Genomic DNA, 18,022 nt, shown 5'->3' on the forward strand with positions numbered 1-18,022 from the left:
TGCTATATCAGGTGAAGAGTAAGTCTCCTACATCAAACCAGTGCTGCATTTATTCAACACCAGCATACTGGCACATCTGGAAAAGGATTCTGCACTTACAAAATCCATCAAGTCCTCTATTCTGGATTACCTCAGTGAAAGGTTTGATGATCCTGACACAAACAAGCTATTGGACATGGCATCCTTCATGGACCCCAGGTTCAAGAGTACATACATTGGCTCTGACAACATTGAAAATGTCAAAGGCAGATTGCTTTCAGAGGTGGAGTCTCTTCTGATTGGCCAGGGCAGCTCACCTGACACAGCACAACCTGACAGCACTGCGTGAGGAAACAACGGAACCACCTTGTTCATCACTGGCAGCAGTTCTAACGCCTCACAAAGAAACAGAGGGACCATCAGAACCAGCAGTAGTTAAGAAGAAGAAAGACCACACAGTGTCTGTAAAAGCAGTATAGCCTCCACATCCTTAACATCATCCTCATCTACTGAATCACAGAGGAAGGCCATTAATATGGAACTGTCCAACTACTCACAGCTTGCTAATTCAAATGTCATGGTGGTAGCGTCATGAAGCAGTGCTTCTGAAGCTCAGCCTTTTGGTAAAAAAATATCTGTGTTCCAGCCACGAGTTCCCCATCTGAAAGGGTGTTTAGCACCAGCGGTAATATTGTGACATGTTACAGGGCATCTCTGAAACCACACACTGTTGACATGCTTGTTTCCTGTCCCAAATCTTGCACTAAAGGAGAGAGAGAGAGAGAGAGACAATGTACACAGATTTGCATTAAACTTACCTCATATTTGCATAATATTTACATATTCCACTTTTGTGAGAAACTGAGAAACTAAAGACGTCTCCAAAAAATGCCAATGCAAGTTTTAAATGTTTTTACGGATATTTTATTGGACATGGCATATGTATTCAAAAATATTATAAGTACCTAGGCTACACAAATCAAGTGCATGTTCTTTAGGTGAAGTTAAGAATTTGTCACTACATTGTCATAACAGATCAGTAGTTACTGGAAATTCTGTCCCGCAAGCTGCTTTTACGTATTAGGAAAGGGCCTTGTGCTTAAATGCATCTGGTCCAATGGACACAGTCACTTCATTAATTAATTCATTATTAAACAAGCCAAACATTTCATCAGAACTTTACGTTTCCATTAGAACTAATTTGTAGTTCGGTAAACAGATCATTTATTATCTATGTACAAACCTAAGTGCAATTAGGGGAAGTTGTCATGCTTCACAAATGATCATAAGGCATTAGTATATTTTTTGAGGAACTATTTTTGGCTAATGCGAGACATACAAGTAGCTAATTTAATTTTGGGACAGTCTACTTCCTAGGTACTAGATTCCTGAAATTCTAACTAGTAAGGGATGCTAAAAGAAAAAGATATATAGAAAGCTAACATTTTCCAAAATAAAAGTTCAGGCCAGTCGAATAAATATGGGGGCAATTCTACTGAGGTCCAAAACTCCTTCCACCTTCCACTGTTGTCACAGTTTTGCAATAATACATTCCAGAGGAAACTGGGGAGCCCTCGAGTATCCAACATTCCCAGCATGCTTAGAGTTGCCCATACAATGTTGTTCCCACGTTCTGTTCAGGACATTTTCAATGATGTTTATAAAAACATAGGTTAGGATTCAAATTCAAACCACATGATGTTGTAATACAAGAAATTGCATATTAGAACAGATTCCTTGAAATACAGCATGAAAAGCATTTTCCTTAAAAATGAATTCCATTTTTAGCTAAAAAATGAAAAATAAAGAACAGGTCAAACTACAGATTTGTTTATGAAACATTTTTCCACTGTAGCTCTGTGGTCAGGAGCAAGAAGTATAAAGGCAGACCACTCAACAGACAAACTGAAGTCAATAATGAAGTCAAGACAGCTGACAGCAGGGGATGTGATGAAATGAAGAAACAGCAATTCAACTAATAATACTGTTACAATGTGAGAAACATTTTCTCAAATTATATTTTGTTGTCAAAGCATTTATAAAGAGATTGACTTGTAGATTATTTTGGCTTCAACAGACCACTATTGCTTCAGTAAACCACAATTAAGCACAATTATCAACCATTCTTTGAAACTTACATTAATGTAATGAAATTTACATTAATCAAAAATCTGATTCTTGCTTGTAATTGGCCATAAAATGTCCTTGCATTTTTTAAACACCAGATTTAGTGTCAGTGTTCATTTAATGTGAAAGAACACTACCATTTTCAATATTAGTGCAGGTAATATCTCTGCACTAATATTGTTTCTGGACTACAAATTCATCAGACAGGAATGTTTAGAGTACCGTTAATCAAACAATTATTGTGGTTAAAGGAAGACGTGATAATCAAACAGTCAAACCAACCAACCAAACAAGAAATACTTAAGACTTAATTTAAATGTTCAGCATTAAAATGTTATTTCAATGTGCATGACACCCATGCTGACACTGTTGCTAGTTACCCCATTATATAAAACAAAAAAAAAAGAGTCACACACATTTAAACCCACAATCAGGAAAGTGTACAGACCGTTATCTAAGCTATGGTCACTCAATGAAGTCAGCTACATATTTTTAAAGAATAAATATTGTAAACGTTATACTTGTTTCTGTACCAGGGGAGTCCTAAGTACCTTATTTTTGTTTGGCTAAAATAACAATAAGACCATAATAAATGTCTAACCAGCTGCACATCATTTGCCACTACAGTTGTTATTGTTGTATCTCAGTTTTTCAAGTGCAGCCTCCTTTGGTGTCTCATCACATTGGTAAAAGTTCTACAATAATAAAATACAAAAACAGGTAACCAGCTTGTGGCTTTTAGCTAGTTTTTATAATATTAACGCTAAAACATGTAACAACAAATTACAGTAACTCTTGAAGGGTATCTACACAACACATTCGTAATATCTTACCTAATTAATACATGTTCACATCACTCATTATTCATGTGTAATATGAAAATAACACAGCTATTTCACTGATTAACTGCCCTGAATTTGGGCACATGGTTTTTTAAATGTCATTCCTATTCCTATCATATAAAACAAATAATTATATATAGTGTGCAAGTATAGTATCTTTTTTTATATATATAAAAAAGATGTTACGAATGTGTATTGCATACTCCCTTCATGTAAAGTGTTCCCCAAATGTCTGATTTCTGTAATTGCTGTAGCCACTAATGCAAAGAAACGGAAGATAAGAAGGTAGGGTGCCATTAAATGAAGTGGGAAACATAAAACCTCCTGAAATTAAAGTAAAAGGTAAACTGAACAATTCACTTTAACCTTCATAACCTTTTGTTCATGTGGTGGTCATACAACGTCCACCTTAACCATTACAATAATGGCTGCTCAAAATCCAATTCATGAAAAGCAATAAAAGCCTTAGAATTCGAGGGACCGGGTGTAAGTGATTTTGTCTCAAACATGCTGAAAACACACACTGGTGTCATTCACCACTCTTCCTCACACTGGTGTCATTCACCATTCTCTTCCTCACACTGACTGAGGTGTTTTACCTCAGCTTACAGGTTTTGTAAACATTAATGTAAATAAATAAACCTTCAATGATACTTCCATCATGGATTTGAACATGGGCATAATTCATGGGTTAAGAACTGCATAGTCACCATGCAAATACAGTGATGTACAGAATATGTTCAATCTTGCAGTACTAACGATTCATGAGACTTTGAAACTGAAAGTATGTGTGCACAGTGCACGTTTTCATGTGTACGTATTAGTATATAGACATATTAGGTATCAGGTAGTGACTCAAGTCTTATTTACTTATTTACTAATGTAGCTGATGCAAGATATTCTATTGCAAAAGAAGTAAACAATAACACTTTACATTAAGTGTTGACTAACTAACATGAAGTAATGCATTAGTTAACATGAACAACACATGAAGTAACACATTAACAATAATTAACGTTGTAATAATTAACGTTAAGTAAACATGTAACAGTTGCGGTTCCTGTTTTGGCTCTTTGTTGCTCGCACCTTTTTAGAGCTTTAGTGTTTTAGTTTGGAACAAAAGGGACTAAAGAGCTAAAAACAGTATGAACACACTTCAGTTCCTATGCTGATAGATTCTGGATATTTCCAGGTTACCCATTACTTACGTAGGTAAATCAGTACAATGTTATATATTCCTTTAAGGTCGAAAAAAAGGTGCGAGCAACAAAGATCCACAACAGTTACATGTTTACTTAACGTTAGTTAATTATTGTTAATGTGTTACTTCATGTGTTGTTCATGTTAACTAATGCATTACTTAACGTTAGTTAATTATTGTTAATGTGTTACTTCATGTGTTATCTAATGCATTACTTCAAGTTAATTAGTAACGTAAAGTGTTACCAAGTAAACTAAAGGCTTTGTGAGATGTTATGCTTGTGTGTGTGTGTAGCGTGTGTGCCAGCTGTATGGCTTTCAGCCTGGACTACAACGAGTCAATTTCCTGATTTTTAGTTCATCATCTGACTACAGTATCCAGAATCCTTGGCTGTGCTGACCCGTCGAGCAGAGCGGTGTCAGTGCACAAGCTCACAGCAGGGTTATTTTAGGAAGCATTACACCAACAAGCCTGGGCTGTTTCTCCCAAAACACTGTGGTTGTCAACTGATGCTTTTGTGTTATAGAAGGGCTGAAACATCACTCAAACAGAACAGGTGAGGTGATAGTGGACTTCTACAATCTGACCACGTACCACAGTCATCACTCTTCATCCAGTAAGCACATTAGAGTAACATAATACTATCCTGTCTGGTAATACCCATAACTATTCCGCCTCAGTAGTGCAGTCCCGTTGGTCCCGCAGAGGTGCATGCTCTAGTCCTAGTGTCCACGCTGTCCTCGTCCTGCACACGCTCAACTGGAAGGCGTTATTAGTTTGACAAGTGTGTGCTATAAACACATGCAGTGTCACCGAGGACTTCAGTGTCATGTCAGTTACTTTGAATCGGTTCCAGTCCTCCAAGGTCAGTGGATTTATTTACAGAAGCCTGAGCTTAACTACTATAAGGTGCCAAAGTTTCATCGCAACCGCAGTTCATCCAAACACAGCTGTGTGTGGTGCAAGTTCGGGAATCTTAGAGGGTTATTGGAAATATCAAAAGGCAACATTTAAACATTATGCACTCACAACAAACTCCCAATCCATCTCTCTCTCCAGGATAATGCTACACACAGACAAGGACAACGTTGTGGAGATGATGAGGTATGTTGTTCTTATGAAGTGAAGGGGCTGGCCCAGTGTGAGAGGTGTGCGTGTGAAGGGAGGGGCGCGATCTGAGATACGATTTGGAGTATGATGGAGCAGCTTAGACTTTTGTCTAAAAATCTGAGGGGAAAAAAAAGATGCTCTTCATGTAAAAATCAGCTTTTCACCTGCAAACATCATCTAGTTGGTCCAACTGAGGTCTTCATGATTAATGTCGTATTCCTGTGCAAACGCACTGCATTGAGAGGCTGTGAAGACAGGTCTGTGAAGACAGGTCTGTGAAGACAGGTCTGTGTGCGGAGAAGCAGCGGGACGTGTCTCTCACCTTCCTTCATCAGCTGTGTTTGCATTCTGATTTCTCTTGTACGTTTCCTTCCATGGCTGTACTACTAGGGTCATTTGCTGTTCTTGGGGTGAAGTTTCTTGTTAATGTCTTAGGTGTGCTGATCCCCCAGCTCAGAACAGTACACTCTGTCGACGCGACTTCCCCTGGGCTGAGAGACAGAGGAGGAATGAAAATCAAAATAAATTCTAATGATAATTCTTTTTCCCCCCTTTTTTTAATTCTTTTTTTTTTCAACTTGTTGAAGGAAATTCATTTTACTTTAAAACAAACACCACAGATGAGTTATTTCTAGCTTTTTAAAACACCTCACCCCTGCTACCCACATCAACACGGTGACAAGATCACGTCTTCAACACAGCAAGTCACACAACTGCAGAGAACTGGAGATGTTCGTCCTCTTTTGGAAGGACTGTACTGGTTTTCTTACGTTTTGTACATCTGTACTTAACTGCCAATGTTCACAGGAAACAAGTTACTCTCTCAGTACTAAGTGAAGATGAAACTTTGCAGCCTCAATCAAGGTAAAACAAACAAATAAAAAATAAAAAAAACCATGAAAATTACTTCATAAAATAATTGTGAATGTTCACACTACTTTTGAATAAAACCATACAAACAGATGTGTACCTCTTCAGTACACAATACTAGTATACTACAAATACAGTTGTAATAACACCACCTGGACACCAGCATAATCAGGCTGCATCCATGGCAACACTGACATGGCCCGTCACTGACGTCATTATCCCAGCATGTAACACACTGATGTCATGTTGAAATGTGACATAAGGGATGTGTTATTATTTATAAGTTAAAACTGCCACACTGCATGGGACAAACAGTTGTTAAAAATAGTTTATCGCTATAAAACTTTAAAGCGTCATGTTTGGTGCAGAATATCGGTGGACCTCGGCTTGTTCATTAACATTTATAACCTTTCTACGTACTTTCATTTTGATGCTAGTCTCTCTTACTGCACAGCACGTTCAGCACACGGAGGCTTCAAGTTCTTCAGACTGCAAGTCCGAGCTATTATTTGGAATCCGTATATACCAGAGCTTGGGCGCAGGTGTGGGGATTGGTGATGTGGATAGATTGGTGATTTAGATTCACTGAGAAATCACTGTAAATGTGAAAGGAGAATCTTTATCTTTATAGAAAGTTAAATCCAGTCAGCCGGCGAATCCAGCCAGTGTGTTCCTAAACGCATCTTAGACAAAACAAGCAGGAGATAACAAGGTCACCAGAGACTCTAAAGGAAGGACTTTAGAGGAAAAGCTTTGCTCTAAATATTATAGTAACATTAATGTCTGTGTTCTAGGGAGTCTGCTGCATGGACTCGTTCAATCATGATGTTCCTCAAATGTTCCTGATGTGTGTGACCATACATTTAGCTCAAGTAATACACTCAAGTCAATTTACCAGATGACATCATGGGTTGACCAATATGTTTTAATATACTGCAATTGCAATATGTAGCAATATAATTGCAATAATTGTTGTCAATATCGTGCAGGCTTAGCTGGCTGTTTATGTGGCCATTTACAAATTATAAAACATGACTAGATGCTTTCATGAATGAAAAATGTACCATGAAGTAAGAGAAATAGATAACAAAGGAATCTGATGCCACCTTGTGGTTTGTCTTAGCTCAGGCTAATACAATACATATGGTGCGTTTTCAGACCCTTTGACGTTTTCCACATTTTGTATGTTTCGGACATTTTAAAATGTATGTATATAATTGTTCTCCTCATTAATCTACACACAGTTGATAAATCCTATTAATGGGCGTTGGCATGCATCTATATTGTGATTGGTCCATCAGCGCCGAGCTGAACTGACTGGACTGTTTATACAAGGCCTCATGGCTGCTGGTGTATGTCAGAGCAAAAACCGCAAAGTCTTGAGGTTGAGAGAACTGTCCTTGGGCCTGTGTGACAAGACTGTGTCAAGACCCAGATCTGGTGGAGGATACAAGAATGAGGAGCCCAAGAACACCAGAACCTTCATCACTCTCAAATAAAAGAGATTTGGAGTCCTTCAGCCTAACTATTCATCCATCCTGGGTGAGAACGTTTAACTCATGTCCATCAGGCTGGTGCGAAGGGTTCTACTCCAACAAGACAACTACCCAAATCATAGAGACAAGAGACAAAAAACTGTGAAGTCCAGGCCATCACACAACATGGAATGACCTGAAAATGTCTGTGCACCAGTACCCCAGGCTGAGCTTGAATCTGCTAAACGAAGATGAGAACCTCCAGCAGAAAGGCTTGTTCTGATTGGAGGATCATATCCACGATAGCTTGAGGTTATCGTGGCTGCCAACGTTACTTTAACCAAGTACTAAGTGAGAGGTCAGAATACACATGGAAATGGCTGCTTTAAATAAATTAAACAACATTTTAAAGCTGGTTTTGTTTTTTCATTGTGGAGTATTGTGTGTGTAGATTAGGGGGAATAATGAACCCAAAATCAAACAAACAAACAAAAAAATTTTGGTCTGAAACTATAATGTTGAAAACTTCAAAGGTCTGAAACGTATCCATAAGCAGTGTAATCCGAACAATGGTATGCATGTATCACAATGAATTATCCTAAATAATGACAAATACAAACGGAAGCTTTATGGTATGTTACCTTCACAAGTTTGCTCACATCACTTAGGACCAAGATCCTCAGAAAAAATAAATAACGTTCATAACGTAGCCAGAATTTTAAAAGAATCCAGAAAATGAAATGATTAGTGCCTACATTCACTCTCTTACAAACAACATGCACACTAACACTCACCATACCGAAGTGCGCTATGTAGGTAACAAAAGCTACACACAGGATTAGAAACATACATGATCACAAACACTACTGAAAAATAAACGCTCCACTGACGCCATGCCAACGACCTCACTCTCCCCCGATCTGTGAAACACCTGAACGAGTACATTTACTGAGCACACACAGTCTTTAGATGTGCAAGAGGAGCGGAGACTGAAGAGAACGTCCAGAAGAAAGAGTGCAGGCAAGAGGAGAGAAAACAGGAGGCACAGTTAGGGGCACAAAACTGGACACAACATCAAACAAGTGTTAACGCTGAACAAAGAGGATGAGGATCAATAAAACAGAGGCCAGGAGGAGGAAGATGGGGCGGAAGAAGGGAGTCTTTATTTACCAGAGTGGTAGAGTCAGCTGGTAGAGGGAGTGGGCGGGGCTTTAGCTCCTTCTCTCTGGAAATATTCCAAACGGGTGGGACCCATCTTATGGGGCATTGCTTTAAAAGGGCATGTTGGGTGGGGTTTTAGGAAAGGGCGTGGAAAGTGGGTGGGGCAACGCAGGAAAGCATAGGAGATATATATTTTTTGAGAAGGAGAGGGAGAGTAAAAAACAGAGAGACAGGAAAACATTGAGATAGAGCATTTTAACAGAGGACGGGAATGTTAAAGAGGCAGATGCAAAGGCAGCGTGTGCATGCACGCCTCACGAAAGCACGGCATTCTAGTGCCAGTCTAGACTCGGCCATTTCTGAGGCTTCAAAGAGAAGTTCGTTGCTATTACAGCCATGATGAAGCATGAAGAGGAATGAGCATGACTAGCTAAACGTATAGCACGTAACAGCATTATGGGTGACACACAGCAGAGAGAGAATGTGGGGGGTGTGTGTGTTTTTCCCTCCAATCCCTTTCCCCATTTTCCCTCCCAGGTCAATCTTATCCACTTTCTCCACTGCACTCTCTTCCCTGTTGCATGTTTGCGCCATCAGTCCGGATCGGCAGAGACTGCGTGTTCGTCCCGATGCACGGACGTCACCACATAGTTCCTCCCTGCCAGCCAAGCAGCATGTCAAGAGTATGAACACAGTGGGAGAAGAAGCTTCACCACTTGCCTGTCTCAGAGTACGCTGTGGAGCGTTTCCCTGGGTCCTTCTGAAGTTGGATGTCCTTCACAGAGAAGATGGAGGCAGCTGTGGAGAACATGTGTTGTCAGGACACGCCAGTGGATCTCAAAATGTTTACATCAGACTTTTCAGATGTAAATCTTCAATTACAGGACTAGAATACAATTTAGCATATAGTGTAATGGTGTGAATTTTAAATATTAAAATATTAGTATATCAGCATATTGTAAATATTCTGTAATCATTTGTTTTAAGGCTTCTATCATTATAATCATCTTGTACAGTATCACAATAGCCTTACACTTTGTATAATGCGCTAAAAGAATCTTCGGTTTCTCTTCAGATAATTATTCTTAACATCAAATGCATAAGTCATGCCACACATGAAAACCCCTGTGGTAAAGATGGCATAGTTTGGCAATCCCTTCGGTATCAACATTTATAATAGAGTAATGTTGAAAAAGGGATGAACCTGACCACGAGAACTTTAGGCAGAAGCACTTCCTGTACCTCCTGTAGCAAAACACCTCTTTTATTTTTATATTTTATAAATGATCAATTATTAACCAGCAAAATCATTTTTACTTATGTATTTATTGTATTACCTTTACATATATTACGTAAATTAACCACAGCTAAATTTATACATGTTCTATTGCTCTAGAGTTATACTCAAATACTCCATCTTACAATTGAGCGCTAATCTGTGTAAAAAACAAAGCGCTATTTACAGCCACTTACAGATTTATAATGTTTAAAAGATAATCGTGATCATGGATGCACAATGAGCTTTATTACAACTTTTAAAAATGTCATGAATTTGGTGACACCAAAATCTGAAAATGAAAAATAAATAATGTTTATAACGTATTGTTTCACTTAATACCTTTGGAAAGGCTCTCTGAGCTGCACTAAACTGTGTGGATGTGTCTTTATTCCTTGTCTTTATTCTTTATAGTGTGAAGTGGAGTATTGAGATGCTAGTGCTCACTGTCAGGCAGGCGGTGCACCTGTTCCCCCAGACACCTGAAGTACGGCTGCACGAGAGACTCTTCGGCTGTGATACGCTGCTTCGCTTCAAACTATGGACACACACACACACATGTGGACACGGACACACACACGCACGCGCACACACATACATACAAACACACACATACACACACACACACACACATACACACGCACACATACACACACACATACATACAAACACACACACACACGCATGTGGACACGGCCACACACACGCACACACATACATACACACACACACACGCACACACACACACACACACACACACACACACACACACACACACACACACACACACACACACACACACAGAGTTTATGGTCAAAACCTTAGTATACTGCCTTGCTGCTCCATTACATATAATAACACACACACACACATACATACAAACGCACACATACACATGCACACATACACATACACACACACACAAGCATACATTTTCTGAGTAATACTACAAAGGTTTTAATGTACTTACCTGTAATAATTTAGCAATTAAGTCATGCCCATCATTGTCTATCCTGTAATCAAAGAGAGAGGTGCAAATCTATAAGATACTTGATATTGCACAAGGATTTGTGCATCGCATGCATGCACGCACAATCACGCTTCCAAAACACATCCATGTACATGCACGTATGCACACACCTGGGCGCGTGGTTGATGAGAGGTTCAGCGTGGTAGCGAGGGAAGTTATAGGTCCTGAACTCTTCACTAGTACTGATCCCAGGCCAGGACTCCTCAGTGGGAGTGCCTGCAGACACACAGGGAGGAATAAAGACACACAGCCTGATGCGGGGGGGGGGGGGGGGGGGGGGGGGGGGGGGTGGGCAGCGGGCCGTAATAAACAGAACCAGGCGGGATGCTCAGTGCCACAGGCCTCACCCAGGATACGAAATATGAGATGAAGTTGATCGTCCACAGTAGATCCAGGGAACAGAGGGCGTCCTGTGATCATCTCGTAGAAGATACAGCCCACCCCCCTGCACACAGACACTGAGTGAGCGAACGTCTGACAGAAGGAAGCAGTGCTGTGGCCTTCTGGGTCTTACTCAAAAAAGTACATGGTCCTGCTGACAGATTGATCTCCAAAGTATCTCCCAAGGGAGGATGAAACACCCAATACTTCAGAAGTAGATACACACAGTCAGACCCTTCATTCCCCACAGGTCCTAAGCCCCTAAACACAGTTATCTAGATTAGTATGATTGGAAACCACACCTTGTGGCTGTAATTCTGGCCCTCAGAGAGGATGTTATATGAACCCTCTTCTACAGGTTTTCCTTTGCTGAGAAGGTGCAATAGAATGGGAAATGACAGCAGTTTTTCTTGAAGAAAAACCTTCTTGCAATGTTATTAAATAAAAATAGGATTTATAACAAGCAGAAAAAAAATTATGAACAGAACTGTACAAAATCTTAGGCCACCATTACATTTGTTATTTTAGCAATAATATAATTACAAAAAATAAAGGACTTAAGGACACAATGACTTCTTCAGGTAAAAGAAGAAGCATCACCTAACTAAGCTCTAAAGGCATCTTGAACTCTGTGGAAGAGACTTTACTGTCCGGAGGTTTTCTGAACTAATCTTCCCTTCAGCTTCCTTTCTATTTAGGTTTAAGGGAGCCAGGTTGATGATACTGCTGCAGTGTTGAGGGTGGTCACACCAAATGTGTGCCACTGTAGCCTCAAGAAACTGTTTTTTTCTTCAGGTTTTTGTTTTTAAATACTATATCCAAAATTAGGGGTGTCCCGATCTAGCTTTTTGAACTTCCGATCCGATACCGATATTTATTTGCACTTCCGATCCGATACCGACCGATACCGATACCGGCCTATCCAAGCTAGTCCTGCACCGGGTCGGGTACCCGCGGGTACCCACAGGTACGGGCAAATAGATGCTGAAACGGGTGGGTTTTACACATAACGAAATTTTACGGGTGGGTATGCGGGCGGGTAAGTTAAAATACGGGTAGGTATGCGGGCGGGTAAGTTAAATAAGTGGTCATTTTTAGTAGGCTTTTATTTGCTACGTAATGAACATAGTGTTACATTTTGCCTGATTAGTGCATCCCGATGGTGGTGGCGAAGCTCAGGGGAGCTTACTTATACCGTAGCTCCGTTGGCCAGAGCGGGCTGAACTTTACTCTTCACCTGTTCTGGGGTAATACCCAAACTTCGGTTCTTTTCCAGCGGAAACATGAGCAGAGGCTGGTTATAACACAGTACCGGGCATTTATTGTAGCTCGCTAGGTGGTTACAAAGCAAATGGGTGGCCGTGCTAGAACAAGGAAAAATGACGAGAGAACTTGGCGTTTAGGATTTGTGATCCAAGAGCGCAGAACGCAGCTCAAACCTGGGACTGTGGACGATATACTGTTCCTGCACAGTAACCTAGGATAAATTTGTGAACCTATGCGATTTTATTTAGTTGTTATACCAGCATTTGTTCCCTCTTGTTTTGCAGCTGCTAATTTTAGATAGGAATAGCCATACTGTTCCTGCACAGCAACCTTATATTTTATTTTGTGTTGTACTGACGTTTTTTCAGAGGCGCATTGAAAAATAAAGTGCTCTATAGGAATACTTTCGATTTGTGTGATTTTTCACGGGCACGGGTGGGTAACGGGTAGAATATTAACGGGTCCGGGCGGGTACGGATTTAACTTTGAAATAGCCACGGGTTCGCGGGCGGGTGGGTGCTGTACTCTGCGGATATGGGTGGGTACGGGTCTCAAAAATCGGACCCGTGCAGGACTCTAATCCAAGCATGTATTAAAGTTTAAAGTTATTTAGCCAACTTACTTTGTTGTCAAACTCATGTTGAAAAGCGTTTTACTCTTGATAACAAGTAGCCAGCTGAATTAGGTGTGTTTGAATAATACACAATGGTTGGTAAGGAGAAACTGACCTGTTTATTTAGCAATTAATAAACTCAAAATAGACAAAATATTAAATAACAAACAGAAATAGCATAATTAAACAAAGGATTAAAAAGCCACAATTGCAAATAATATTGTAATTTATATTAAAAAAGCAAAACTAGGGCTCACGTAGGGCTACGCCCCCTCTCCTAGCTGTCACTCTGGGTTCCCTCATGTCTGTGTTTCTTGCCTGTTCATCCCGCCCTGCTCGTTTGTCTCTATGATTTCCTATTGTCTGCCACGCCTGTCGTCACTGTTATCACCTGGTCCTTGTCTAGTTCCGTGTATATTAGTCCCTGTATCTGCCAGGTCTAGTCATCGGTTGTTTTGTGCTTCATGTATTCTCTGTTCACGTTCGCTGGCTCTTGTGTGTGTATTCGCGTTTCCCCGTTTGTTTCAGCCTGTTCCATTTTCCCTCCCTGGTTTCTGTGAGTACTCCTTGTGTTACAATGTCGTTGCTTGTTCAATGTTCCTTCAATGATTTGACCCGTGCTATCCTCTTCGACCCTGATTTTGGAATTTCCCTTAATAAATCTCGCTCTCCTCAGCGTTTGTGTCCGCCTCCTTGTTCTGCCTTGCGCAGAACGTTACAAAAACACACAACCTGAGTGGAAAATAGTCTATTAACATTAACATCCATCAGTGCTCTTGAACAAGTGTAAACCAAAGCTTTAAAAAATCCGTGCACATATCGTAAACTAATTAAAAGCAAAATGCCTTCTACTCCACACTTTGCTGCTCCATGCCCATCTATACACTCCCTTCAATTCAAACGTTTCTGCCAGTGTTAGTTGTGTAGGACCTTTCTTTTTGTCTTCGGTTTTCTTTAGAAACTCGTCATGTTGTTTATGGTGGTATTTCGCTAAATGCTTGATTGGTTGTATTAAAAGTTTTACCACCACGCTTGACCTTACTGTGGCATATGTTGCACTCTACCTCTTCATCTTTGTCATCCTTTAAGGTAAAATAATCCCATACAACTGAAATTTTTATCGATAACTTCAAATTTACACGGCGGTCCTAATGGTTATGAGATGCCGCGGAGCTAAATTGGGGAGACATTATGCTCGTGTGCTGAAGGTGTGCTGGAAAATGCGGACCGGATTTTACTCTCACTGGCAAAACCAAGTATGTCTCGCTGCAGCCTGCAGGAAGGCGGAGTTGGACATCCAACCCCGCCCACATCCAACTCCACCCTCTAATGCGCTCTCGTGCGCCAACCCACTACTTCTTCGTTCGAGAATAATTGTGTGGCACTTGAAAATATGCATAATAACTCACAAGTGTTCAAGAGGCACGTCGTTGCGCTTAATTTACACACACCTCGTTTACTTTGTGTATCGTTCCACATATGTTATTCATTATTTTTATTTATTGGGTGGCGAATGTAAAATGTTGACAGGGGGATGTAAAATGGACACAAATTAAGTATTATATCGCGATCGATCGATCGCCGGTGGCGCCAGAGCGAACTAGTAACTCATTGAATCTATGTGGATCAGAGGTAAATAAACTAGATTGTTTTCGGCGTGAGATATCGGAAGTGTGGCGTGAGAGCGTGTGAAAACGGTCAAATGCGTGTCTCACGCTCAATGCGTGAGAGTTGGCAACTCTGCTACTATAAGTACACAATTAAAATGGAAATGTTTACTGTTTACTGATATGTTGGTGATGGAGAAGGGGTATGTTGGTAATGTTGGTAATGGAGAAGGGGTGTAATAGTAATGTTGGTGTTTAGTGTACTCAAGCAGCCCAGCCCACTTTCGCAAATGGCGACACACCTGAGCAACTCTAGTGATGTGGCAGTGTTGTAGAGACCAAGAGTGGCACGATGAACACTATTCTGGTTAATGGCTAAGCACATTATGATGTTGCCACCACGCACCCCAGGGACACTGACGACGGCTCAGTGTCTTATCATGTGCCTTTCCCTGTGCCTTGTTTTAGTAAAGTTGTAAAGGAACTTTACAACCACTGCTGCTACATTAATATTTATTTTATTGTTGTACCTTTGGGTAAGAGAGTAATGTAATTTCAATCATTTGTATGTCCTGTACATATTCAGAACTGACAATTAAACTATTCAAGGAAAATCTAAAAAGATTGTACTAAGACTTAAATTATTCATGTGGGATAATAAAGAAAAACATACATTTTGGTCAATAACGTGAGTGTTTTTCTTGGCATCTGTTAAACTAATTAAAATCTGGAAGTTCTGGAAGTTCTGTTTACTGGGAGCAAAAACAGTCCGAGTTTCGAACGTAACATGGGTGTGGCTTCAGACTTAAGAAGAGGGTGGAGTTGGATGTGGGCGAGGTTGGATGTCCAACTCCGCCTTCCTGCAGGCTGCACCGAGAGGCTTCTCGGCAAAACCACAGCAAAAACTAGAATGGATTAACTAAATGGGTCGGACTTTAAAAAATCGGGATCGGGAGTCTGGATCGGCATTTTCTCGTGCCTGCCGATCCGATACCGATACGCATTTTTTGCTAATATCGGCGGCCGATCCGATCCAAATATCGGATCGGGACAACCCTAATCCAAATATCCTGTATTTTTTGCTTGCATTCTAATAAGAGACTGAGAAACAATAATATATGGTTATTGTACCATTGCTTAAACAACAAATGTAATGGTGGCCAAGACTCTAGAGCAGGGGTGCCCACAAGCTACTCTTAAGATGACCAAGTCTGAAAGATCTACCTATTTATTTTTTAGTGCCGTGTGTCGATCGTTGAGGGGGGGGTGGTGGCGATGTGTGTCAATAATACAACCAATCAAAATACAACCGTCAGTGCAGATGGATGATAGCCTGTCATTCATCCACTATTTTTTAATGTCATGCGATCTACCCGCACTTCCTTCGCGATCGACCCGCACTTCGACGTAACGGGCACCCCTGCTCTAGAGCCATGACAGAAATAAAGCCCAGAAAGACTAAACCACACACAAGAACTGCACATTTCCTTCATAAAAGTGCAGAAAGGTAAAAAAAAAAAAAACTTAAAAAGGTGAAACTTAACAAGTTTGGATGTATTGAAAGTGTATACAGACATCTGTTAATGTCCCATCTCAGCCAGGGGGGTGTACTCAGTCCATTTATTGTAAAGAGCTCCTAACTGAATGTAAATAAAACAGAGGGATGGTTTTACATTTTCTGTGAGTGTGGGTGGGTGTCTCACCACATGTCTATAGGAGTGGAGTATTCTGTTGACCCCAACAGCACGTCAGGAGGTCTGTACCAGAGTGTTACCACCTCATTAGAGTAAGTCTTGGTTGGCACAGACTTTGCTCGAGCCAGACCTGCAACAACAAACCCTGTGACATATCTACAATGGGTTCCAGGATGTAAGATTTACGCAGATGAAAGCAACACCTGCCAGAGAAATGTGAACAGTCTCTCAAGAGTCAGAAATGTGAGATGTTTAGTACCTTAATCCCAATGACATAAAATAGAACTGCATTACACGTCATATTTATCCACTCTTTTCATGGTGTGTGTGTTCATCTATTGTGGGGTTTACTCACCAAAGTCTGCCAGCTTCAGCTCTCCTCGGTCATTAATAAGAAGATTCTGGGGTTTCAAGTCTCTGTGTAGAACTTTCCTTCGATGACAATACGCTAGTCCTCGCAAAAGCTGAAACAGAAAAATCTGCAGAGCAGATGACCGTAAATGACTCAATCTCAATGATATACAGTATATAGGAACTCTTGTGGCCATTTTCATATACACTAAATGACGTGGGACTCAATTTCAATGATATACAGTATATAGGAACCCTTGTGGCCATTTTCATATACACTAAATGACGTGGGCTCCAGCTCTACGTGATGTGAACACATTTTAATTAGACTAATAATGAAGTGCAGGGTTGTGTGAGAAACACATGTCCTGATCTGGAGTTCTATGTCCTATTGCAGGGCTATTCAACTACGGGCCAGAACCGGCCCTTTAATTAATTTGTACCGGCCCGCGGCCCATCTCCCCACAAATAATAATAAATATGTGATAAACTGCCGTAAAAATAAATAACATTTTATTTGCAACATTTTACGACACTGTGTGGCGCTTTATGGCACGTTTCTCTGTCACTAGTTTGTGTTCAATGTACATTCTCCTATGACAGTATTGATATAGGTCTGAAAATTGTCTGGCCCACAGGTCAGAGCTCTCTGCCAAATCTGGCCCGCAGAAAAAGTTGAATAGCCCTGCCCTATTGTTTAAGGAAACAGTGACCAAATTGGCTTGGTGGAAACACATATCAATGTACAACCTACAGCCAAATGTAATCTTTCAGTGAAGATAAATAAATCATCACTTCTAAGAGACAAACTGACTCTGATCTGTAATCTTCTATTATTGGTGATTTCAACAGCCAATCAGATACAGAGTAGAAGATGATGCGCGTACTCACTTTGACGTTGTGAACACACATGATGCTGCCACAATCATCCATGTACTGCTTTAGATCCCGTTCCTGAATATTCACCAGAAAGACGAGTGTTGGAACGTTGGATCACACCAACCAGAACATGCAGGAGACCCACACGCAACAGCTCATA

At 40.5% G+C, this 18,022-nt stretch overlaps 1 protein-coding gene across 5 annotated transcripts in view; it reads right to left on the minus strand.

The window, feature by feature from the left end:
* Nucleotides 1–2,417: 2,417 nt before the first annotated feature.
* Nucleotides 2,418–18,022, minus strand: part of LOC143512535 (cyclin-dependent kinase 16) — a 44,363-nt gene continuing 28,758 nt past the window's right edge. For 2 of the 5 annotated variants that reach the window (XM_077002985.1, XM_077002987.1), the window contains exons 9-18: nucleotides 17,875–17,937; nucleotides 16,988–17,111; nucleotides 16,642–16,762; nucleotides 11,419–11,516; nucleotides 11,182–11,287; nucleotides 11,012–11,054; nucleotides 10,489–10,579; nucleotides 9,486–9,563; nucleotides 8,775–8,873; nucleotides 5,772–8,593 (exon numbers count right to left, since the gene is read on the minus strand). In XM_077002985.1, coding sequence (XP_076859100.1) covers nucleotides 8,788–8,873; nucleotides 9,486–9,563; nucleotides 10,489–10,579; nucleotides 11,012–11,054; nucleotides 11,182–11,287; nucleotides 11,419–11,516; nucleotides 16,642–16,762; nucleotides 16,988–17,111; nucleotides 17,875–17,937 — 810 coding nt within the window. In that variant the 3' untranslated portion in view covers nucleotides 5,772–8,593; nucleotides 8,775–8,787. The other 3 variants (XM_077002986.1, XM_077002989.1, XM_077002988.1) reach the window with 3 other exon arrangements.

This window comes from Brachyhypopomus gauderio, chromosome 4, assembly GCF_052324685.1.
Source record: "Brachyhypopomus gauderio isolate BG-103 chromosome 4, BGAUD_0.2, whole genome shotgun sequence".
Classification (NCBI taxonomy): Eukaryota; Metazoa; Chordata; class Actinopteri; order Gymnotiformes; family Hypopomidae; genus Brachyhypopomus; species Brachyhypopomus gauderio.